This window comes from Homalodisca vitripennis, chromosome 6 (assembly GCF_021130785.1).
Source record: "Homalodisca vitripennis isolate AUS2020 chromosome 6, UT_GWSS_2.1, whole genome shotgun sequence".
Classification (NCBI taxonomy): domain Eukaryota; kingdom Metazoa; phylum Arthropoda; class Insecta; order Hemiptera; family Cicadellidae; genus Homalodisca; species Homalodisca vitripennis.
In genome coordinates this window covers 133,550,536-133,577,814 of record NC_060212.1, presented here as the reverse complement: position 1 = coordinate 133,577,814, position 27,279 = coordinate 133,550,536, and the positions used below count along the sequence as shown (strand labels likewise).

Sequence of the window (27,279 nt, the reverse complement as noted above, 5' to 3'; positions counted from 1 at the left end):
TGAAAAAGGTTCTTGGCAGTTTAAGTAGTTTTTATAACTAGAATCATAATATCTTGGATATACCAAAAATATGTAAACATTCAATAATTTCTTGGAGAGGAAATTGAATATTACAGGCTGAACCGTTAGTAAAACAATAGAGTTGGAAGAAAGTTAAATACTCCTTTCGAGAGTGTTGCAGAGGCAAAACAGTTATTAAATTATTATATATTAAAAATACAACTTGGAACATACTACTCTTCAAAAACATTAAAAACATATTGGAGTGAATTGCAATTTTCAAAGTAAACTGAAGATCGGTTTAATCATGCGAAAGTTTGGGGAATCGAAATCTGACCCTTCCAAACTCAATTTACACAAAAAACGAGTTCTTACCGTAGCAACTCGAGGGGATAAGTTTACGAAGCATTCTGGTTTAACCTTGTAGGGGTTTTTTATTACAATCTGTAATATTCACTATTTTTGGATGTAGATCTCAATAGCCCTTCTGGCCTGTAAGTTCATGAACAAATTCCTTTCTCAAATAATCACAATTACGCTTGCTTATCTCAACTTATAAATATTGTAAACGTTTTGAAATTCTACTAAGCAAACCTTAATTTTTTACGAGATCCATTATAAAAAGGTATTAATTCGTCCTTGATTACGATCGGGTACAAAAAGGTTGTAGGTCTCTGGTAAAACTGATTTCTACACAGCTGCCCTGGATGTCTCATTGATAAATTGATATCTAAAGGACATTTCACAGGACCATGGTTGTTACCAGAATGGTTAATGAGCTGTTTTGGAGCTTAAAGTGATAATACCTATAGTGAAAAAACTATCTAAGAATTTCAGTACATTAACAGAACTATATATCTAACAAGAATATATTAGTTCAGTTTAGTAGTTTCTAGGAATTAAATAAATGCTTCCAATATTTCTAAAATAGGTTATTTGGAGAGGGGTGGAAGAACAACAACATCTAGTATAAGATATTTGCTTGAATTTTTACAACGATATTGTGAAAAAAGACAAAATGTAAAAGAAACAAGGGTATATAGTTCTCAGTATTGTTTTCTAAAACTGTGAATAATTTAATAATAATGAATAATATAAGTGAGTAACCACTCATACAATATTTTTAAAGATTTTGTCTAATTTCCAATTTTATTTTTTTATATGACACTTAACAAATTTAAATAAATGGTTATTACATTATATTCATAAAGTAAAGAATTGCGGTTTATAAAGAGTATTAATAGATGTATATACTATTACTGTGTATGGTATACTACTGTACAGTAGTATAGAGTTCTAGAGGCCGGCTGGTACCATATTTTGGAACTTCTAAAAAAAAACAAAAATTCAATATCCGGAAGCTCCAGGAACTTGTTAGTTCTGTCTTTGCCAGATTGAGAGAGATGCCAGAGGCAGGGAATTCATATAGGTCACTCGGAGGGATACTTATAGCTCTTTTAGGGGCTAGACACTCTATTGGAATCCAGAATTCCCAGAGGCTGAAGTGATGAGTATATCATGTACGTAAGCACCACTAGAAGTTTAATGTTTCTAGTATATACGTTTAACAGATACCTAGGCAGTTCTAATAAGCACATCGGCTGCAGGTTTTAAAACGTTTAGTTGTTCCAGAAGTGGCGCATTGTACAATAATTTAAGCAGCTGGATGGTTCAGTAACCTTAAGATTCCAACATTCACCATTCAATAAATATCTCTCCTATGTGTTGCGTTAATTAGGTCTTGTATCATAAATTTATTAAGATTTTGAAATTTACCTTTTTTTCCTTTTTAAAGTTAAAATTCATCGCTTTCCTCAAGAATGAAAATTGTTCGGATATTGTTGAAAAGATAAGGCCATACTTGATTGATTATATCCTCTTGATGAAGGATAACAATTTGAGACACAACTTTGAATTTAGCTTCGAGTTTTGTTACTTACGTAAAAGAAATATCCATTGTGTAGGCGTGTTTGGTTATGAAGGTAACACACTTGATAGGACAAGGAAATAACTATAGCAATTGTAATTTTTTATAATACGGTAGTTGATTGAAAAATGTTAAATATAGAGATTTACAAAATATTTCGTTTAAAGTTTGTGAACGAAACACAAACACGAGTTTTAGAGTTCGTTGTTTGTTAAGTTTGTGTTGTAGTAATTGTAATTTTCTTATTCCTAGTTAAAAAAAATGTTATTTGTGTTGAATTCTGTAAGTCGAGAACTTATTATAGCCATATAGTAAACTAAAAAAATGTATAAATATTAAACACATAATTTTGTACCGCGATTTATTTCAAACAGCAAATAAGCACGAATTCACATCGAAAGCATTTGGGGAAGCGTTTCTTGCTAATATACTGTGTAATAATAAAATAGGTACCCAATGCCCGTGATTATTTTGCCTTTTTTTCTATATACACTTTATTTACATTATCATTTAAGTTACAGGTTTTTAACTTTTAAAATATGAAAATGTGTTCTATTTTCATATAAAAAATATATAATCGTAATAGTATTTAACCATAGAATACCAATTAATAGTAATTTGAAATTGATTGGCATTAAAAAAATAACTTACTGCATTAGTTGTTCAAATTATGTAAAAATAATAGAAAACTAGAATTTTTACTGTTGAAATTACCTCATGTTTACACGTTTTAATTATTTTTATTTCTGTTAATGATGTAATGTTTCAATATTTTTATCTTATTAACGATTATTTGAGTATAATTTTATAGATTTTTTATCATAATTTATAAAATTTGTTATAACTTTTATATTAATATGTGTAACATTATTTAAATGGACCTCCATCTTGAAATCTGTGTCGGAGCTATTATGTTTTAACACCATATAGCCATTAATAAAAAATAATAAATGTGATAAACATAGAATAAGTGAGAACCTAAACCTAGATAAACATAGAACATAAAACCTGAATGAGTGTTGATATTTGAAAACGGACAATTTTTGGGAGTTTAAATTTAAAACCTTGAATGGCATATCTAATATATATACAACCGCATGTGTAACTGACTGACTGACTCACGTATACTAATTCTAACCTACTTCCAGATGAGTTAGAGACTTGAAATTTGGTACACAGATAGCTTTCCACGTGTAACCACCAGGAAAATCCCGAAAAGTGAGAATTTTTCATTTTCAACCCCTCAAAAAAATTCCCAAAAAATCGCGCATTCTTCACCCCTGCAGGCATTTTTTGTAAGCCCGATAGCGGGCGAACCGTTGGAGCTAGCTCGGATCTGACGGAAAATTCATGGTCAGGAATGAAGTGAACTACAAAAAAGGTCTTATGACTTTTTGCTCTATCTTCCATGGTTAAGCGACAAAACGCTCGAACATTTGAAATTCCAGAGATTTTTTCGATAAAAATAATGTTTCAAGCCCGATAGCGGCCGAACCGTTGGTCGTAGCTCAAATCTGATTGACCCATCAAATTAGCAAATTGCGCGATCTACAGAAAAGGTCCAGTAATCTTTTGCCCTATCTCGATTGGTTTTGGCCGAAAAACGTGATTATGTACAATTTTGTTGTAACTTTTACGCGAAAACTTTTGTTTTTGGGGTCGATAGCGGCGAAACCATTGGTCGGGAGGTCAAAATAAGACTAACGTTTTATTTAGGAAATAAGATGACCTACAAAAAAGGTCCAGTGACTTTTTTACTATATTTCCCTTAGTTTGACCGCAAAACGCGATTAAGTGAAAATATTGGACATTTTCGCCTAAAAATTTACATTCCGGGCTTGATAGCGGCCTAAACGGTTGGTCGTAACTCAAAACAAATTTTAAACGGGATTTAGGAAATCACGTGATCTACAGAAAAGGTTCAGTGACTTCGGGAGTTGGCTGAGCGTTAGCTAAGCGTCAATAGTAGATAGGGACAGAGGAATATTTATTATGTTCACAGACACAATACCCTCTAAAAAAGGCCCAAGTGTGTCATTAACCCCCGGTAATATTAACCCCCCCCCCGGGGATTTCCTGGTATGACCTGATAACCTCCTGTACATTCAACCCCCTGATGTGTTAACCCCCCTGGTAACATTAAAACCCCCCCAGGGAATTTCCTGCCATGACCTCATGTCCGAATTTTACCAGTCACCAAATCTCTTAACCCCCCCCCCCTGGGAAGATCCTGGTATGACCAGATAACCCCCTGGAGACTTATCCCCCGGTAACGTTAACCCCCCCTGGGAATTTGTTCATATGACCAGACAATATCCTGACGAAATTAAACCCCCTCTTGTCTTAACCTCCTTAACATTAATCACCCACCCAGGGAATTTCTCGCCTTGACTAGATAGTCTCCTGGTGATATTAAACCCCCTGTTCGACTTAAAATACTGCCTTCCCCGAATTTGCAAGCGTTTACTTTGGGGGCCTGGGGGCGTAGCCCCCAGCGAGCCGAAGGCGAGTCTAATATACTATACAGCCGCATGTGTAACTCACTCACTGATAATGTATACAAATTCTAACCTACTTCTAGAAGTGCTAGAAACTTGAAATTTGGCACGCAGGTACCTTTTGCCGTATAACCAACAGGAAAATTCTGAAAACCGGGATTTTTTACTTTTAAACCCCTCAAAAAAATTCCTCAAAAATCGCGCATTCTTTACCCCTGCAGGCATTTCTTGTAAGCCTGATAGCGGGTGAACCGTTGGAGCTAGCTTCAATCTGACGAAAAATCGTTAGTCAGGAATGAAGTGAACTACAAAAAAGGTCCAGTGACTTTTTGTCCTATCTCGTGTGGTTAAGCGACAAAACGCGGGAATGTTTGACATTCCAGAGATTTTTTTGCTTAAAATAAAGTTTCGAGCCTGATAGTGGCCGAACGGTAGGTCGTAGCTCAAATCTGATTGACCCATCAAATTAGCAAATTGCGCGATCTACAGAAAAGGTCCAGTAACTTTTTGCTCTATCTCCAGTGGTTCGGCCGAAAAACGTGATTATGTGCAATTGTTTTGTAATTTTTACGTGAAACTTTTGTTTTCGGGTTCGATAGCGGCGAAACCATTGGACGGAGGTCGAAATAAGACAGACGTTGGAGTTAGGAAATGAGGTAATCTACAAAAATGTGCCAGTAACTCTTTACTCTATCTCCATTGGTTTGGCCGCAAAACGTGATTAAGTGAAAATATTGGAAATTTTCGCCTAAAAATTTACCTTTCGGGCTTGATAGCGGCTAAACGGTTGGTCGTATCTCAAAACAAATTTTAACAGGATTTAAGAAATTGCGTGATCTACAAAAAATGTTCAGTAACATTTTGCCCTATCCTCAACGGTTTGGCTGCATAACGCGTTTTAAAGTATTGATTTTTTAAGTTTTACGTGATATTTTTTAACTGCCCAGTGCAGCCTTTTGTCCTAAGCTCTGTACTGCCTAAATTATAGGTCGTAGCTTAAATCTGATGGCATAATCGAAAAAAAATCAAATTTTCGACAAGAAAGGTCCATTCACTTTTTCTTGTATCTCTAACGGTTATCTAATATACTATACAGCCGCATGTGTAACTCACTCACTGATAATGTATACAAATTCTAACCTACTTCTAGAAGTGCTAGAAACTTGAAAATTTGGCACGCAGGTACCTTTTGCCGTATAACCAACAGGAAAATTCTGAAAACCGGGATTTTTTACTTTTAAACCCCTCAAAAAAATTCCTCAAAAATCGCGCATTCTTTACCCCTGCAGGCATTTCTTGTAAGCCTGATAGCGGGTGAACCGTTGGAGCTAGCTTCAATCTGACGAAAAATGGTTAGTCAGGAATGAAGTGAACTACAAAAAAGGTCCAGTGACTTTTTGTCCTATCTCGTGTGGTTAAGCGACAAAACGCGGGAATGTTTGACATTCCAGAGATTTTTTTGCTTAAAATAAAGTTTCGAGCCTGATAGTGGCCGAACGGTAGGTCGTAGCTCAAATCTGATTGACCCATCAAATTAGCAAATTGCGCGATCTACAGAAATGGTCCAGTGACTTTTTGCCCTATCTCCATTGGTTTTGGCCGAAAAACGTGATTATGTGCAATTTTTTTTGTAATATTTACGTGAAAAGTTTGTTTTTGAGGTCGATAGCGGCGAAACCATTGGTCGGAGGGCAAAATAAAATAAAGGTTAGATATAGGAAATGAAGTGATCTACAAAAAGGGTTGAGTGACTTTTTACTATATCTCCATTAGTTTGACCGCAAAACGCGATTAAGTGAAAATATATTGAAATTTTCGCCTAAAAATTTACCTTTCGGGCTTGATAGCGGCTAAACGGTTGGTCGTATCTCAAAACAAATTTTAACAGGATTTAAGAAATTGCGTGATCTACAAAAAATGTTCAGTAACATTTTGCCCTATCCTCAACGGTTTGGCTGCATAAACGCGTTTTTAAAGTATTGATTTTTTTAAGTTTTACGTGATATTTTTTAACTGCCCAGTGCAGCCTTTTGTCCTAAGCTCTGTACTGCCTAAATTATAGGTCGTAGCTTAAATCTGATGGCATAATCGGAAGACAAAATCAAATTTCTGACAAGAAAGTTCCAGTCACTTTTTGTCGTATCTCTAACGGTTAAGCCACAAAATGCCTTTGAAGTTAAAAGTTTGAATTAATCAGGAAAAGTAGATAAAGTTGGTCAATTTTTCACTCCCAAACCAGTAATCTTAAGCTCGGACATAACATTTCCCCGGTAACATTACCCTCTGGGAATTTCCTGGCATGGCTATATTAACTCCTGAGCAACCCTGTAAAATTGGCACACGTGAGTCATTAACCCCGGTAACATCTACCCCCCTCCGGCGACTTCATGGTATGACCAGATAACCTCCTGAGTAAATTAAACCTCCTGATGTGTTAACTCCCCCGGGTAAACATTATACCCCCCCCAGGCAATTTCCTGGCATGACCTCACGTCCGAATTTTACCAATCACCAAATCTCTTCACCCCCCTTTAGGGAAGTTCCTGTTAGGACCAGATAACCCCCTGATGTCTTAACCCCTGGCAAAGTTACAACCTCCCCCTGGGAATTTCCTGGTATGACATAATGTCCGAATTTTACCTATCACCAAATCATTCTTATCCCCGAATTTGGCCAATACCCGAAAGGGGGCCTGGGGGCGTAGCCCCCAGCGAGCCGAAGGCGAGTCCTATTATATATACAGCCGCATGTGAAACTGACTGACTGATATATGTATACAAATTCTAACCTACTTCTAGAAGTGCTAGAAACTTGAAATTTTGCACGCAGGTACCTTTTGCCGTATAACCAACAGGAAAAGTCTGAAAACCGGGAATTTTTACTTTTAAACCCCTCAAAAAAATTCCCGAAAAATCGCGCATTCTTTACCCTTGCAAGCCTTTCTTGTAAGCCCGATAGCGGGCGAACCGTTGGAGCTAGCTTCGATCTGACGAAAAATCGTTAGTCAGGAATGAAGTGAACAACAAAAAAGGTCCAGTGACTTTTTGCTCTATCTTCCATGGTTAAGCGACAAAACGCTCGAACATTTGACATTCCAGAGATTTTTTTGATAAAAATAATGTTTCGAGCCCGATAGCGGCCGAACCGTTGGTCGTAGCTCAAATTTGATTGACCCATCAAATTAGAAAATTACGTGATCTACAGAAATGGTCTAGTAACTTTTTGCCCTATCTCCATCGGTATGACCGCAATACGCGATTATGTGCAAAATTTATGTAATTTTTACGTGAAAAACTTTGTTTTTGGGGTCGATAGCGGCGAAACAATTGGTCGGAGGTCAAAATAAAACAAAGGTTAGATTTAGTAAATAATATGATCTACAAAAAAGGTTCAGTTACTTTTTACTATATCTCCATTATTTTGACCGCAAAAACGCGATTAAGTGAAAATATTTGGAAATTTTCGCCTACAAAATTTTCATTCCAGCCTTGATAGCGGCTAAACGGTTGGTCGTAGCTCAAAACACGTCATTTAACAACTTTTAGTAAACGACGTGTTCTATAAAAAAAGTCGAGTAACTTTTTGCCTTATCCTAAGTGGTCTGGCCTAAAAACCTGTTTAAAAGGAAATGTTTTATTATTTTTAGATGAACATTTTGTTTCTGGAGGCAGTAGCAGCCGAACCATTGGTCATAACTTAAATCCTAAATGTTCAATAACTAGACAGAATTTTTACCAATCACCAAATCTCTTAACCCCCCTTTGGGAAGTTCCCAGGATGACCAGATAAACCCCCTGATGTCTTAACCCTTGGTAACGTTAACCCCTCCCCCCTGGGAATTCCTTGTATGACCTCATGTCCGAATTTTACCTATCAATAAACCACTCTTATCCCTTAATTAGGCAAACACCCTAGTTTTACATCCTTTAATAAGCCTGGAAAACTCTATAAATGGTAAAATATTTGTCGTGGGATTGGCAATTTTTTGAGTTTTAAATTTATGTGCGATAAATATTTGTGTAATTCATTCCAGATTCAGACTGCACTTGCTTTGCTAGGTTAACGAGTGAATACAACCCCACATTAGAAATTAGCTGAGCGTTAGCTAAGCGTCAGTAGTAGATATGGACAGAGTGAAGTTTTGTTTTGTTCACAGACACAACACCCTCAAAAATAGACCCCAGTGTGTCATTTACCCCCGGTAACATTAACCCCCCCCCCGGGAATTTTACTGGTAAGACCAGATAACCTCCTGAGTAAAATAAACCCCCTGATGTCTTAACCCCCGATAACATTAAACCCCCCCAGGGAATTTCTCGGCATGACCTCATGTCCGAATTTTACCAATCACCAAATCCCTCTCATCCCCGATTTTGCTAGCGTACATCAGATCTACCAATCACCAAATCCTTTAACCACCCCCGGGAATTTTCCTGTTATGACTAGATAACCTCCTGAGTAAATTAAACCCCCTGATGGCTTAACCTCGGTAAGATTAACTTCCCCCCTGGGAATTTCCTGGCATGACTATATACACTCCTGAGCAAATAAAACCCCCTAAGCAACTTAAAAATGTTGACTTAGGGTAGGTGTTTTACTATATTTCCACTCAACAATTTACAATAGTTGACAGGTGCAGACTTTACTACCACACTCTGTACTTCCTAAACCAGAGCTCGTAGCTCAAATCTGATGGCATAATCGAAACACAAAATTAAATTTCCGACAAGAAAGGTCCGGTCACTTTTTGTCGTATCTCTAACGGTTTAGCCGCAAAATGCCCTCAAAGTCAAAAGTTTGGACGAATCCGGAAAAAAAATCAATAAAAAGGTCAATTTTTAAATCCCTTGTCATTTACCTAATGTCCGGACTTAACCAGTCACCGAATTCCGCTTATCCCCGAATTTTAAGCATCTACCTCGGGGGCCTGGGGGCGTAGCCCCCAGCGAGCCGAAGGCGAGTCTAATATATATACAAACCGCATGTGTAACTGACATGACTGACTGACTCACTCACGTATACTAATTCTAACCTACTTCCAGATGAGTTAGAGACTTGAAATTTGGTACACAGATAGCTTTCCACGTGTAACCACCAGGAAAATCCCGAAAAGTAAGAATTTTTCATTTTCAACCCCTCAAAAAAATTTCTAAAAAATCGCGCATTCTTCACCCCTGCAGGCATTTTTTGTAAGTCCGATAGCGGGCGAACCGTTGGAGCTAGCTCGGATCTGACGAAAAATTCATAATCAGGAATGAAGTGAACTACAAAAAAGGTCCAGTGACTTTTTGCTCTATCTTCCATGGTTAAGCGACAAAACGCTGGAACATTTGACATTCCAGAGATTTTTTTGCTTAAAATAAAGTTTCGAGCCTGATAGTGGCCGAACGGTACGTTGTAGCTCAAATCTGATTGAACCATCAAATTAGCAAATTACGTGATCTACAGAAAAGGTGCAGTGACTTTTTGTCCTATCTCTATTGGTTTGGCCGAAAAAAGAAAAACGTGATTATGTGCAGTTTTTTTGTAATATTTACGTGAAAAGTTTGTTTTTGGTGTCGATAGCGGCAAAACCATTGGTCGGAAGTCAAAATGAAACAAAGGTTTGATTTAGCAAATGAGGTGATCTACAAAAAAGGTCCAGTGACTTTTTGACCTATCTACAATGGTTCGACCGCAAAACGCGTTTAAGTGCAATTATTTTGTGATTGATAGGTGAAAATCTTTATATTTTTTCAACTATAATTAGTGCGATTCATGTTGGTTCCAGCTTGACCTTGTATTACTACGTTACGAGTGACTAAAACTCCCCTCCACGTCGGGAGTTGGCTGAGCGTTAGTGAAGTTTCAATAGTAGATAGGGACAGAGTGTTTTTTATTATGTTTCAAAGACACAACACCCTCTAAAATAGGCCCACGTGTGTCATTAACCCCTTGTAACATTAACCCTCCCCCGGGGATTTCCTAGTATTACCTGATAACCTCCTGAGTACATTAAACCCCCTGATGTGTTAACCCCCCCCCGCGGGTAACATTAACCCCCCCCCGGGATTTCCTGGTATGACCAGATAAGCTCCTGAGTACATTAAACCTCCTGAAATGTTAACCCCCCCGGTAAACATTAAACCCCCCCCCCCAGGGAATTTCCTGGCATGGCCTCATGTCCGAATTTTACCAATCACCAAATCTCTTAACCCCCCTTGGGAAGTTCCTGGTATGACCAGATAACCCCCTGATGTCTTAACCCCTGGTAACGTTAACCCCCCCTGGGAATTCCTTGTATGACCGCATGACCGAATTTTACCTATCACCAAATCACTCTTATCCCCGAATTTGGCAAACACCCAAAAGGGGGCCTGGGGTGTGTTATTAGCCCCCGGTAACATTACCCCCCCCGTGGATTAACTGGTATGACCAGATACTATCCTGAGTACATTAAACCCCCTGAAGTGTTAACTCCCCGGTAACATTAAACCCCCCCCAGGGAATTTCCTGCATGACCTCATGTCCGAATTTTACCAATCACCAAATCTCTTAACCCCCCCTTGGGAAGTTCCTGGTATGACCAGATAACCCCCCATGTCTTAACCCCCGGTAATGTTAAACATCCCCCCTTGGGAATTTCGTGGCATGACCTCATGTCCGAATTTTAACCAATCACCAAATCCCTCTCATCCCCGATTTTGCTAGCGTACATCAGATCTACCAATCACCAAATCCTTTAAACCACCCCCGGGAATTTCCTGTTATGACTAGATAACCTCCTGGAGTAAATTAAACCCCCTGATGGCCTAACCTCGGTAAGATTAACTTCCCCCCTGGGAATTTCCTGGCATGACTATATAAACTCCTGAGCAAATAAAACCCCCTAAACAACTTAAAAACGTTGACTTAGGGTAGGTTTTTTACTATATTTCCACTCAACAATTTACAATAGTTGACAGGGTGCAGACTTTACTACCACGCTCTGAACTCGTAGCTCAAATCTGATGGCATAATCGAACAACAAAATTAAATTTCCGACACGAAAGGTCCAGTCACTTTTTCTCGTATCTCTAACGGTTAAAGCCACAAAATGGCCTTAGAGTCAAAACTTGAAAATTCAATAAAAATAGGTCTAATACTAATCTGAATTCCGCTTATCCCCGAATTTGGGGCAATACCCCAAAAGGGGGCCTGGGGTGTGATATTAGCCCCCGGTAACATTAACCCCCCTGGGATTTCCTGGTATGACCAGATAACCTTCTAAGTAAATTAAACCTTTTAATGTGTTAACCCCCCTGGTAACGTTAAGCCCCCCAGGGAATTTCCTTGCTTGACCTCATGTCCGAATTTTACCAATCACCAAATCTCTTAAATCCCCCCTAGGGGAAGTTCCTGGTATGACCAGATAACCCCCTGAAGTCTTTATCCCCAGGTAACGTTAACCCCACCCCGGGAATTTCCTGGCATGACATCATGTCCGAATTGTACCTATCACCAAATCAATCTTATCCCCGAATTTAAGGCACTTACTTTGGGGGCCTGGGGGCGTAGCCCCCAGCGAGCCGAAGGCGAGTCTAAAAGAAATAATCTGCAAAACGAGAACAAAACCTAATTAAACTATTATTTTCTCCTGTTTTTGAGTTGATGCTAAACTTTCCGTCGAAAGTGAGATCACCGGTGGGCAATGGAGCTATTACCCAACATTGTTTTATCGGCACGTGGTTCGAACAGCAACACGGTAGACTTCATTGAGACAAAATATGCCGCGAAGCAGGACATGATGCTGTAGTTTGGGGAAATGCTATTCCGGGAGGGGAATTCCGGTGAATTGGATTATGGGTAATGGAGTTTGGGGAGGGTCCATTTTTATATTCATTATTTCTGCACAATTTCATCTGCCAAATCTCGAGACCTTTGTTTCTTGCCCAGTAAACAGGTTGATTGTTTTATTAGTTGTTAACAATTTTTGGTTTGTGGCTGTAGTCACTCAGGATTTACAGAATTTCGCACAAATTTTAATTTTAGAGTTACATATAAAATGTAATTATTTCCAGCAAGACTGTGTACCGAATGACGATAAACACATGGGGGTGGTGACCTCTGAGGTCGTAGTAATAAAATACTCGAATTGCAAAGTTTACTTATAATTTAATTAATGAAACTTACAAGCACCACTTTTAGTTGGCAAATTAAATGTATGCCTTGCCACGTTGCTGCCAATTAGAGTAAAAGAACTAAAAATGTATATCTGATAGGTGGGCCTAAAATATCCAATGTTCTATGGAATTATACCTACGATATTTTTACTTTATAAAACTTTAATATTTCACTTTCCTTCGCAATATGTAGAATCACAAACCCAGGCGTCGGCGTTCTTGGCACGAGACCATGGAAGCTGTAGTTAAGAAGGGTTATTTCTAGTCGGTAATTACTAGAAGAGGAGTAAAAGTTGTGAAAGTGGTAGCCATCTACTCAAACAATACGTGAGATCGCGGACATAGCGCGCGAGGTGAAATCGGTCACGTAGTTGGACTGCTACTAAGGGTTACAATAAAATATTCATACGCGTGCCAATTAGGTAGTTAGTCCGCCGATAATTTAGTTCCGGAACATTGGATAAAAAATAATATTAAGTTGTACTGGCTAACTAGGTTGTGAAATGTTGCATTATATAAAATGGAACTAAACTAACGGTACAACTGATAATTGCGTATGAAATCTATGTTAAATTGTATAAATGTTTTTAAAATTCAGCAAATATAAAAATAGACAATTTTAAATATGAATATAATTAACATTATAGCATCCTCTTCTGCAATATTAGGACCTGCAGCCTATTCTGTTCCTGCAGACAATCATACCATTGCAGTTTGTACATTGTACCATTGAAGTTTTAATGCAAAAATGCAAGTCTGCATATGAAATCGTTCTCGACATATTTTACCAAATACTTTCAATTTATTTTCATATCGGTGTTTAAATAATGCAATTCTAAACGTGAAGTCACTATAAAAATTATGTTGAATATATTAGAATAGTTAGGCTACGTGTCTTAATGTGATGTGTTTTTGTTATATTAAAATTTTATTGAGATTGTTCACAAATGAATGTATTCTGTTTATTTCCTGCTATTGCCATAGCGGTTACTCATTAACCTGTTTAAACATGTATTCGCTAACGCCCAGCCACATTACGTGGAAGTGACACCTTGAACCATCATCGGAACTCAGTGGTTATCTTATATAAATGAAACTTAATATAAATGGACAATTAAAAGTTCTCTTTAGAGATATTCTAACGGACAGACAGCGAGAAATAAAAATTTCAAGTCTCACGAGTGATAGGCTTAAGCTAACGTGGGGGGGGGTGGGGGGGGGGGGGGGTGGGGGGGGGGGGGGGTGGGGGGGGGGGGGGGTGGGGGGGGGGGGGGGTGGGGGGGGGGGGGGGTGGGGGGGGGACACATACAAACAGCCAACACGATCCACTTTCGGCTGTCAAAACTCACATTCGTTGCTCTTAGTTTTCTGGAAAATACGTCGTGCCTCTAGTGCGCCGTGTAGCGCTGCCACATACATACTGCCAACACTATCCACTTCGGCTGTCTAAACTCACATTCCTCGGCCTTAGCTGTCGAAATATATGTGGTGCGCCACTCTCCCATTTACAAACGGAAAAGATAGTAAATCAAAGTGGTGTTCCTCCTCTTGTAAGATCTCATTATATAGATAAGAATGTTCAATTAGACCCACATTATAATTCATATAAAACGCTAGTGGGTTACAAAACTCATTTCTTTCTCATGACTTCTCATCTTCCAAGGGGAACGTTTTTGGGATGTCAATCAATGGAAAATCTTACGTAGTAGGCTAACAAATATAAAGTAGCAACTAAAATTTGGAAGAGAAACAAAGTCTAAAATCATATTACCCATCAAATAATCCACTTTCACTAATGGAATTTTTAAAAAGAATTAGGACCTCTTAGAGAAGAGAACACGATTTATTAGAAACAATAGTCATTAACAGTTTTAAAATCTTGAAGAGCTATAAACCATAATAGTTTGTACATAGCCTACAGTTGATAAAACAGCTGAATGAAAAATAAACACAGGATAATGATATCTGATAGTATGTGTTGACAATACGATTTCCTGAGAAACCAGTTGAGGAAGTGTGTCATATAAATACCACTCACGGCCAGTTTAATAGCTAGGAAATACAATTATTGTGGTTCTCCAAATTCTCATCATTATAAAGGAGGATTTTTGAAAAAAACCTCATACATAAGAATGTTCAATGAGATTTGCATTGAACATAAAAGATCTCAAGAAGATAAAAAGATCTCCCAGGCTCTGATGATAAGCACTATTTCAAGAAACTCATCTCATACACCATTTAATTCTCATAATCGCAAATTACTTTTGTGTAGTGTGTGCACTGATATACATAGTTTATTTTAATATTATCATGTAACGTTAAAAAATATATAATTGTGTAGTGCAACTTAAGATGGGATTATTTCTTGAAATTGTACTTATTTATCATGAACTGTGGAAGTGAAAATGGCTTACTTTGAGGTTCTCTGTAATGGTGTATTTAATTTTACTTCCATAAGTTAAGCCATTCAAAAATGTACTAACCCATCTCAGGATTGTTGACAGTTTGCTGAGTTCAAGTATTTAATAAGAATGTATATGTTCAGGTCCTGGTGATATCAAATCTAAATCCCAAGTTAAAATCAGGGTTCCTACTGAAGAGTATGAACACTCATATTATACAAAGAAGAAAACTGATCCAAAAGCAATTTGGGAAGTTGATGAAGTACCTGTAGTTGCTTTCTGTGATGATGCATCCTATGATCCTCGGCAACGACCAGAATTTGACATAAAATACCGACAAGCTGTCACTTCAGAAGACTTATTTTTACAGGTAAATAGCCTTCTCTTTTAAGTTGTTGTATATTACTAGATACTAATACAATATAAATTTTATATATATACAGTTATATCAGGCCCGTACTCAGATAGGTTGTTTCGGACAATTTTACCGGAGCTCCATCACATCACACTTCCTCGGGGTGATGGGGGTGCGGTGGCGGGACATAACGTGGCCAAGCGAGTATCTTTTCCTGGATTCCCCAAAGCTGAGTATGGCCCTGATTTTGAGCTATTATATTTTATTGCAAAGGAAATTTAGATATATAATACTATTTTTTTCAAATTTAAGCCTATTGAATATGCCAGTGCCAACATTAAAGATAACAATGGAATTCGTAACAGACCTCCTACTACTCCCCACCCACCCTTTGCTTGTACATCTTGTAAATTTACCTAACCTAGGTACTGCATATGTTAATACATAAACCCTGAAAGTAACAAGAATCAAGCATCTATATAAAAAAGGTGCAATTGATGCAACAAATAACCACCCACTGGTTTTGCTGTAAGTAATTTCTAAAATAGTTAAGAATAAAACGACAAATCTCTTAGTTTGTAAGGTCAGGTAGTCGTGGTTGCAAGATAATGTTCTATTAGCCCAGGTATTGGCAATACAACATCAGATATAAAAGTGCTGTTCGAAAAAGCAAAGAAGAGCTTTGGCTCAACCAGCTGTACATCCGAGCATTATTTGTTGGTTTTCCAGTTTGGCAAGCACTTTTCTCTACTGATTATGCATACCCTCGTATTAAACAATGTTGAAATTGTTTTCAAATTTTGGTAATATGCTTGTTGCACTAATTTTTTATGTAATCGAAAGTAACGGCTGATTGTCTTAATCCACTATACATACAAAACATATTACTTAAAAAGACAACTTGTAAAATGAATGCTAGTAAAGCGTGATTTGAAAACTGTTAATGAAAGGTATATTATAGAGCTTTGTTTTCATCTGTGCAGCAACTGTAAGCCTACAACAGAAACACAAGTAACGCGTTTACAGTTTAGCAAGCAGCGGTCCTACAATGGAATGGGTTCCAAGTACCCGACATTGAGCTCCTTCAATCGTGAATTAGGCCATAATCCAGGCTCTGCGGACAGTAACTAATCGTGGTTCCTCGACAAAGGAGTGCCTATGATTACAGGATTCAAACATGCTGTGTGGTGGACTATTTAGTCTACAATGCCATGAACATCGGGACTTGGTAATTCTATACCGGTACATGCATACACATTAGATGGAACTTACATCACTAAGAAACTTTCTGCCATTGCTTATATTATTTTAAACATTGGAAGTTATAGTGTAGTGAAGGACCTCACAAGATTTAATAAACGTCTTTAAGAGAAATGTATTAAAATGTCTCATGTCAAACTGTGGGTTACGGCAGAGAGCATTTCACCTGCATAATTGTTTTGCTGCAAACATAGCTAACTTTCAACAATAGTATGGTGCTTCATAATAATGACATAGAATGGTATTCTAACCCATGGACATGGAACTAAGATATAGACGTTTATAAACTGACGGACACATAAACTGCTGTTTATTACAGCAAAACATATGCCACTTGTAAGCTTTCAGTCAACTTCTCATCTATGATGGTATCTTTCGTTCTATTTTTTACGAAGCCGGTCTGATTTATAAATTGATTCCTGCTTCTACCAACTACAACCATACAAGTTCATGTTTGAATGATAATTTAGATTACACGCAGTGCATAGTAAAATAATGGCTTAGATATCTAACCTTTTATCTTTTTTGAGAGGTCTCCATGGCACCATAAAAATATAACTAACAGGAGGAAGTCTAAGTCTAATCATTTTAGTAAAAACAAAAAAACAAAACAAAAACGAAGACAATATGAAAGTACAGAGATAATATTCACTGCTGTTGAAAATGCTACAAAACAATTAAACTTTTAATTTTGTTTGTTTGAGATTCATTTTTATGATGGACTAAAATGGATATTGATAGGAATTTCTATACATAAACACACTTCCAATCAATATAGAATAGTTGAATTTTTTGAGAATTTAATCAATAGCATAAATACAGTTACATACATTTATGTGGTAAAGTTAGTCATCTCACCGTTCTATCATTCGGCCTCCAGCTCTTGATAAGTGAACCAGCAGGAACTTCCAGATAACCGACACCCTCAAGAAAATGGGACAGCGAGCCTTTGAAAATGCTGCGAAGACAGTGAAGAGGCCCAGTTCTCCAACTATCGGCTCGGCGCCGAAGAAGGTCGCTGACCTACCAAAAAGTCTTTTGTACCTACCAAAAAGTATGATCTAAGTGATTCTTGACCCGAATTCCAACATTGTTCATGAACAGTTTCCCGGACTAGCCCAACTGACACCAAGAAGATGGAGAGGAGCTGGGATTGGACGGGCTATAGTCAGAGTATTCCGCGATAGTCACTAAAGTTTGAGAGGATCACTGTGATCGACTTTATGGCACTGCAGCGCTACTTGAATTCGCAAGATCTGCCCTTATACACGTACAACTTGGAGCTCAAAGTTGTAATCAGTAGCACGCCGGATATCGACGATTTGGGATTGCCGGATATTCGATGTCCTGACAAAGGGCTTTACCGTCGACGAGGTCACAAGACTGAGGACAGCTAGAGGACCCACCAGTAGCTGGCTAATCACAGTGAAGAGGAGCTGTGGCCGAGAGAACCCTAACATGAAGCGTGCAAGTGACATCTACAACGTCAGAAGCCTGCTTCACGTCAGGGTTCCTATCACATCCTACAAAAAACACTCAGGGCCACTGCAGTGCTATTACAGGTGCCAAGGTTTTGGCTGTGGCTCCAGCAACTATGGGAAGCCTCTGAAATGCGTCCCCTATGATGAAAATCACCTGCGGAAGGCGCAAACAGAGAAGTTTCTCTGCTGCAACTGTGGTGGTGATCGTAACGCCAGTTACCGAGGCTGCAAAGCCTACAAGGACGTCAAGGTGACAGTACTCAGGATGGAACGAAGGTCTAACCCCGACGATCCGGCAAGGCGCTCCACTGCCCAGCCGGTAGTCGACCAAGGCCAAGTCACCCCAGTGGATGCCATCCAGGAAGACCAATACGAAGACTCCGCCCTGGAAAATTAGAGGTGCCAGAGAAAACCAAGAAACCTGGCCAACAGACTACCTCATTCACCGTGAACTAAGGGTGACCAACCGGTCACGGAGAGGCATAGAATGACCCCAAGGCACTAGGGTGATCACCTGCCACACCCTTCCAGCACTAAAGGAGGCATCAGCGACATGACGAAAGACAAGATATTGTCAAAGATTTACCTTATATGCACTTAGCTATTTCAAGATCAACTAAATAAATAGTTATATATTTTAAGGTAACAGTGACTGATCCTGTGGTTGAGATATAAATTATGGCAGATACTACCTATGTTAACTTATAAAAGGCATCTTTAAACATTTTTCTTTCACACTTAAGACACTTTTCTATCATTTAAAACACTTCCAACTTTCGGATTTTCTTGTTGTGACTTTATTTCACTTGAGACAAGAAACTGAGAAACCACTCATTGCATTTATTCCTAAAAGGATCTTTGTACTGCTTTTGGAATGACATAATATTCAGATTAGTTATAATTTGAAAGAGGGGCTATTTCCTGCAGAGAAACCATGAGGAGCAATGGCAGGCATTATATTTCACTTATGTCACCTTAGAAGAAAGGGAGGCCAGCTCTGTTCCAGCATCTCCAGTCAATGCGGGCAGGGGACAGCACTCCCTCATATACAGACTAGCCTTTAACACTGAGGAAGCTCCACCAACTCAAACAGTCATCCTTGCACTACACCAGACCTATCGACGACCCTTGCATACCCATAACTCAACATTTGCGGTCAGAGATGTGCCACTCCTGGATATCTATAGGGTTGCGCAGATAAGTGACATATCGGTTTTTCCTGTACCCAGTGTAAGTTCAACTGGAAGGTATAAACCAGCCAAAAGTGGACTTTCCTCTGGGAACTCCTTAGACCTTTCTTTGCATGAAATCCTATTTTTCAATAACATCATTTTAAGTGCATTTTAAGCAGTATTAGTTTATAAATACAGTAATCAATCTATTTATTTATACTTCAATTCTTCTACAGTTCAGTTTTAAATTGTGCATCTGATCTTTGCCTTTTGATTCGCACAGTAGTAAGCAGTACTAATAATTAGTGCTTCACTCTATCCATGTTTGGAAGGAAAGAGAACAAGGTATGTCCGAAAAATGATGAATACCCCTTTAGAAAAGAATAAAAAATAACTCACTTTTCTTGACGCTGCCCCACAATTAGTTGTTCTTCACCGTTGAAGCAGCTCAGCCATGGCCTTGATTATATATAATCAAGGGCCATGGTCAATGGAATCACTCTGGAGACTCTCGAATTGTGTAAGATCATGAACCTGTATCTCATGTCTAGCCTATCCTTGAACAATGAACTATCCTCTACGGTTCCCTTTCATGGTAAGAAAACGATCTTTGAACACATTACCATGTTATGAATATCAGGTGAATTTTAAATCTTGATATATGGATGGCCCTTTCAACTCTTCATACTGTGGCAAAAGTTTCTTTATATCGTTCTTTACAGGCACAATATATCAGCAGAAAATATAGATCCATAAGTTTATGAATACCAGTTTCATACAGATATTCATTTGTTTGCCCTTTGCATGACCTAGTATTACATATATTCATCATACATAAGAAATGATGATTTTTTATAGTTTTAAACCGCCACCATAATGGAATGAAATGGTGTATCAAGCTGGTCGACGAATGTAGCCAAGAAATGTATACAAGTTCCTGATGATCAAAAAAGTTCTTATGGGATTTACATCAATGTCTCAAAAATCGTTCAAGTTATCAAAAAAATTGCTTATTACAAGTTTCAGTAAATCTTTTAAGCATTCCAAAACACTTGTTTTTATCTAGGTTCATAAATATTGATTAGGTTTGAATTTTTTAAGTTTTAAACGGCTACCATAATGGAAAGAAATGGCATACTAAACTGACCAAAGAAGTTGGCGAGAAATGTATGAGTTCAATTTTAGCACTAAGCTTCAACTTGTTTGAACTTTTTTGGTACAATTAGTTATTGTTTCCACAAGCCACGTTAAACTATTGCATATATACCAAGTGTCCCACAAAGAGGTTTAAACGTTTGATTTTATATTACTTAACCATTTATGCACCAAACATTTTCAAACTCTACACAATTCATTAAATAGAGTTTATAAATATTCTGTGAAAATTTCAGCTCTCTAGCAATTTTTGAAACAAAATGGTGGCATTCTGAAAAACTATACTATAAAAACAGTAAAAAAGAACACTATTTTTAGTTTTGTAAAATTATTTATTTTCATATTCTAAATAATAAAGCATTTCAATCAGAAAATTAGAACATTGCCTACTAGAAAACTTACAATTACAGTCCACAATTATTTGAACTGTAATCCATCCACAGAGACACACTGATAACAGCGCTTTACAAATGAATCGTAAGCTCTCACAAAGAAATTCTGCGGTATCCGGAGAAGTTCCTCTTCAATTCATTGTTTTAATTCCTCATCATTATTGAAGCTATAAGTATAAACTTCTTTTAAGTAACCCCATAGAAAGAAATCACACACAGTTGAATCTGGGGATTGGGGTGCCTAATCTAAAAAGTCATGTCCACGACCAATCCAACGGCCATGAAGGTTATAATTTAGTAATCGCTTGACAGGATTTGCGAAATGAGGAGGAGTACCATCTTGTTGGAAGATTGCTTGATTCATTTCTGGAACAGTAAAATCAGGCAAGACTTGTTCATTTAAAACCTGTTCATACCTATTCCCAGTCATTGTCCTGTCTGAAATGTTGTAAGATAGCACCCCATTACAACTAACGGCTGCCCAAACAGTAATTCCTTTGGATTTGAGTAGAGTCTGTTCAAGAAATGTGTTGTAATAATTACAATTATGCCTACTTACAGCATTATTGCGGTAGAATGTGGGCTCATCTGAAAAAACAATTTGAGTATGCCAACTAGGATCTAGGTCATGAAACTTAATGATAAGAGAACAAAATTCCACTCTCCTGTCCGGATCATCTTCAAAAAGATTATGGACTTAGGTTTAATTTTGTTTTTATTAATTATTCTTTGTACTGAAGACTTTAGAACAGAGTTTCAAGTTTAAACTTCCTTAGTGATTTCGGTTTACCTAGAGAGCGGAGCATTGATGTGCATACTAGTACTTCTCTTCCCTCATTTGATCATCTAGAGTACTTTTTTACAACACTTCCAATTTCTAACAAAGGATTTTCCACTTAGTTATTGTTAGATCGATAGGTGGTTCAACTCCTGGGTACGCAAACTGAAATTGTCTAATTGCTTATGTAATGTTGCCAAAAGCAATAGCCAACGCACAACACTTCACTTTTTGTTCAACATTAACAGCAATTTCTCGAACTTCAATAACAGTAAAACTGTAATGGAGGAGGTTAGGTTATTTTTTATAGCACAAGCAATATTCTTCAATCAAACAGCTGTTTTCAACAATGAGCGTTATTAAACAGCTGTTCTTTAAAACTGCAACAGTAATCAAATCAGTAAATTCAAGAAATTAATTTTTATAGGAAAAATAATGGTAAAATTTTCAATATGTCACCATTTTGTTTCTACAAATTGTTAGGGAGCTTTAATTTTCACAGAATATTTTAAAAATCTAGTTTACTAATTTTGTAGGGTTTGAAAATGTTCAGTGCATAAATGGGCAATTAATAAAAAATCAAATTTTTAAACCTCTTGTGGGAAACTCTGTTTATATACCACAGATCTTTAATGGGTTTTTTTTACTCTGGGGAGCATGTTGGTAAAGTTAATAGGGGCGATTGTACTAGGCTGATTTTGCATACAAAATCTACCGAATATATAACTGAACATTTCAAATCAAATAAAGATGAAATTTAATTTATTACTACTCTAGGAAATATTTACAAAACTAGAATATGTCTAATATTCAAATGGATAATACTGTAAGAAATTTGAATTTTTAGACACACTAGATATTACCCTTAGATTTTGTATTTCACTTCAAATTTTATTTAGAGGTTGGTTGCAACCAAATAAGTCATAGTTCCCTTGCTTACTTATTGCTATTTTTAATATACAGGGTGATTCATGAAGTTCTCCCCCCACTTCTACAGCACCATTGTACTAGTAAAAATAATGAAAAAAATGTTATATAAACATAGGTCCGAAAACGCTTCGTTAGCGAGTTACAGCTAGCGAAAGATTTCGCCTGAATTCCTGGGTAAAGAGTAAAATTAAAAGCCAATACTGAACTTTTGGAAAGGTTAATTAAGTAAGAAATATCGTGGATTCTTATGTATTTTTACCTGATAAAGCTAATAAAAATAGGTTTCAGAAACTGTACCTGTAGTAGTTTTTGAGGGATTCAGGGTTAAATGCAAAAAATTGGGGCACGAAACAATGTTTTTTTTTTTAAGTTTGATGTACAATAACTTTGTTAAAATTGGTAATAAATACATAAAATCAACAAACATTAATTGTAGAGAATTTAATTCTGAGAAAATTGATATAATCAAAGTCTAAAATAAAACAGAAATAAGTACCAAAAATCAATTTTATTCAGTATAATACATTACTAGTTTTAAGCATAATTAATCAGGTTGGGCCAACCGTACGCACCTTTTTTATAATAGATGTTCGAAAATGAGGCCATGATTATCAATACATTTTGCAGCACGTTTGTGTATTGCTTTTGTTGCGTTTCTTAATTTTTCAGGACTTCCCTGTATCTGCACAGCCGAATCCATAATACGGGCAATTAATTCATCACGAGAATTCACTTTTGTCTTGTATACAATGTCTTTCATCCATCCCCAGATGCAATAATCCAATGGAGATAGATCTGGTGATCTTGGTGGCCAAGGGTGAGGCCCTCCACGACCAATCCAGTGTCCAGGAAATTGATGAATTTAAGTAAGCAGAAACGGCACGTGAAAAGTGGGGAGGTGCTACCGTCATGCTGGAAGTACAAATTTTGTCTGAGATGTAAAGGAACATTCTCTAACAGCTGCGGTAACTCTTCTTGAAGGAAATGCAAATAGAACTCAGGCATTTAGGCGTCCAGGTAATATGAAAGGTCCAATCAGCCGATTGTGCAAAAGGCCACACCAGACATTGACGCTAAATCGGTGTTGAAAGTTTCTGTTCCACTACCTCATGTGGATTTTCTTCTGCCCATGAGTGTTCATCGTGCAAGTTATTGACACCATCCCGAGTGAATTGTGCCTCATCCGTAAATAAAAATACGCTTGTAGAGTTGATTATTAATATTCAAAAAGTTTGCAAAACTCCAAGCGAAGCGGACCATCCCCTAGCTGTAGATGTTGAACCTTTTGTTTATGAAACGGATAAAATTTGTTTAGATTAAGTGACCTCCACAACGTTGACTGCGAAACTCCTATCCGCCTAGAAATACGTTGTGTACTTACACCTGGACTGCGATGAACAGCATTAATAACAATATCATCATCAAGTTGGACAGCTCGTTCATAATTGGTTCTAGTACTTGGTAGTGATCCTGTTTCCCGAAAGAGTACGAAAAGTTCCTGAAATTGTTTTGGTATCTGGAATCCTCTTATTAGGGTAACGTAGTTCATATTCTTCTACAGCAGCTCTAGCATTACCATTACAGTAACCCAAAATAAAAACCATATCAGCGTATTCCTCTGATGTAAATAAGTAAGGCATTTTTTCGCTGAATAAACAATCGAATTATAACTCACAGAAAAATTGCATTTAATAACACGATTCACAGAACCCGATCTCCTGCTGTAGCTTGCCAAACACCACTAATACACAGTTCTAACGTAACAGTACAGAATACTATTGTTGATCAGCTGTTATTCGTGCGTTACCAACTTAGAAATTAATAAAACAAAAAACTGCATTTCGATTGATTAGTAAACAATAATGGGAAAATGTTTGCTTCATTTATTTTCGAACATTTGATGTAAATTTTTATTAAAAAAAAAACACAACGTAATAAAAACATATTTTTATTTACAAACAAATTTATTTAACAGTTAATCTTGTTTTTCTCAATTTATCTCATCATTAAGGAACAAACATTTTGTTTTTGTTTTATTTTAACTAAAATACCGTACGGTATTTCTTTACAGCTAGTAATGTATTTTACTGAATAAAATAGATTTTTTGGTACTTATTTCTGTTTTATTTTAGACTTTGATTATATCAATTTTCTCAGAATTAAATTCTCTACAATTAATGTTTGTTGATTTTATGTATTTATTACCAATTTAACAAAGTTATTGTACATCAAACTTAAAAAAACATTGTTTCGTGCCCCAATTTTTTGCATTTAATTTAACCCTGAATCCCTCAAAAACTACTACAGGTACAGTTCTGAAACCTATTTTATTAGCTTTATCAGGTAAAAATAACATAAGAATCCACGATATTTCTTACTTAATTAACCTTTCCAAAAAGTTCAGTATGGCTTTATTTTACTCTTTTACCCAGGAATTCAGGCGAAATCTTTCGATAGCTGTAACTCGCTAACGAAGCGTTTTCGGACCTATGTTTATATAACATTTTTTCATTATTTTTACTAGTACAATGTGCTGTAGAAGTGGGGGGGAGAACTTCATGAATCACCCTGTATATTAATGACATTGGAAATGTAAGTAATCCAAACCAGACAATTTTATATGCAGATGACACATCTATACTATATAAAAACAAAAATTTGGAGGATTTAGAAATCATAGCAAATATACAAATTAATAATGTAGTGCAATACTTTAATGAAAACTTTTTAAAAGTAAATGCAAATAAATCAACAGCTGTAAATTTTACTTCAAATAAAAAAATCTTCCTTTGAAATTCAAATAGCAGTTGACAATTTAGTAATACCAATGTATGATTGTACAAAATTTCTCGGATTGATTATTGACAAAAATTTAAATTGGAATAACCATATAACTACTCTCTGTTTAAAATTATCAAAAGCAATATTTATGATGAGAAAACTGTCTTAATTTTCCAATGAAAAAGCTCTTAAAATGGTATATTACGCATTTTTTTACTCTCAGTTGGTTTATGGTATTGAAATATGGGGAAATACATTTAAAAAGAACATTAATAAAATTTTATTAATACAAAAAAAGCATTACGTTAATTTCTGGTATTGGCTATAACGATTCATGTAAACAAAAATTTCAAGAACTTCATATTATGACAGTCCCTTGTTTAGATGTGTATAAACTGTTGCTTTATATGGCTACGTCAAACAACCTAACATATAAAAACATACACCAATATAACACAAGGGACGCAAACAATATTGTAACCAAAAAACTTATTTCCAAACAATATTCATTAGCAACATTATCTCTTGGACCGAAATTATGGAACACACTGCCAAATGGATTAAGATCACTGCCATTTGGTATTTTCAAAAGACAAATTGGATTTTTCCTTTTGGAACACCCATTTTATGAAGTGGATGAGTTTTTTGGGATTAGTCATAAATTAAATAATTATTATTGATCTTGGAAATTCTTTTATCTGTGTTGTAATTAGTTTTTAATTAATTAATTGATTTGTTTTAATTGATTTATTTATTTAATATATCACTTCTTTTAAAGATCTGGACAAACTGGAGGATTGCATTGCTCTTAAAATTGAAATGTACAATATTGTGTTATCAACGTGACGATGTATGTAATCTTTACCAGTAATAAATGAGTATCATTGAGTATCATTACTCTTATTGCAGAAGCAAATTATAAGAATCGGTTTGTTCCCGAAATGGAGAATGTGGGCAAAACTAAATTATCGTTTTTGTTTGTTGGGAGCAGCTGGGCCGTAAAACTCCATCAACAGCCAGTTGCGAGGTGATGGTGATCTCCCTCTGCCTGAAGGGAGAGAGGAAGGAGGACATTGATCTTCACCTGACCCAGCAACACCTGGACCTGAGATCTCCCCTGTACAGACTCAGTCTGCCGCTGCCTCACCCGGCTGATCCTGAGTCTTCCAGTGCCGAGTGGGAACCCAGCCTCTCTGTACTCACCGTGTCCTTGGCACTCAGGAGGGAACTGGACTTCACCAACTTTTAATAAAAATATTATACCTACTCGAGACATTCTTATTTAGTCCAATATTCAATCTTAACAATCTGTTAGGGCAGAACAAACTCTACCAGGATTCTCACGTTTTTTAATAATATTCTCTGTCCTATTTAGCTTATTTTAGTAGACCCTTGAACATTACAACAAATCAGAACCCTATTATAAGCAACTCCAAAACAAAATCAAATAATTATTTTGTACAAATTAAATAATTATTAACATTTATAGCATAAAATTTGATAGTATGCACATATAGTGTAGAATTTGACTAAATTATATTGTACAGATACCACAGTGAAGGATTCTTACAAAAAAATAATAATTCATTACAGAATCTAGTAATTGGACAAAATGTTAAGTGGTAAGGAAGAAAGGAATTTAATTTGGAGAAGTGATAAAGATGAAGATGAGTCAAAGTGGATATGATTGAAGAAGATACATAAAACACTGGTGGTACCACAAGTTGATTATTGTCAGTAGAAAATACCTTCTGTTGGTCTATATACCCATTATTAATAAAACTTAAAAACTATGCTGCAAAGCACAAATCATAAATTGGATAATTCACCACAAAGTAGAGAAATTTATAGGCCATTCCATGTCCCTAATCAGAACTGTCCATCCCAAAAATCAGTTAAACTACTTAATAAAGTGATTGAAGAACATATTAAGGAACTCGTTAACTTCCCCAAATGTTCAAAGTCCCATCATAACCCCAACATGAGCTTGAAATGTCTGAAAATGAG

The 27,279-nt window shown here is 36.6% G+C and overlaps 1 protein-coding gene across 1 annotated transcript in view; it reads left to right on the top strand.

Moving 5' to 3' along the window:
• LOC124365566 (dynein axonemal assembly factor 6) overlaps positions 1 to 26,742 on the top strand; it is a 57,995-nt gene extending 31,253 nt beyond the window's left edge. The window contains exons 2-3 of the mRNA XM_046821557.1: positions 15,097 to 15,338; positions 26,264 to 26,742. Coding sequence (XP_046677513.1) covers positions 15,097 to 15,338; positions 26,264 to 26,521 — 500 coding nt within the window. The 3' untranslated portion in view covers positions 26,522 to 26,742. The remainder of the gene's footprint in view (positions 1 to 15,096; positions 15,339 to 26,263) is intronic.
• The last annotated feature ends 537 nt before the right edge of the window (positions 26,743 to 27,279 follow it).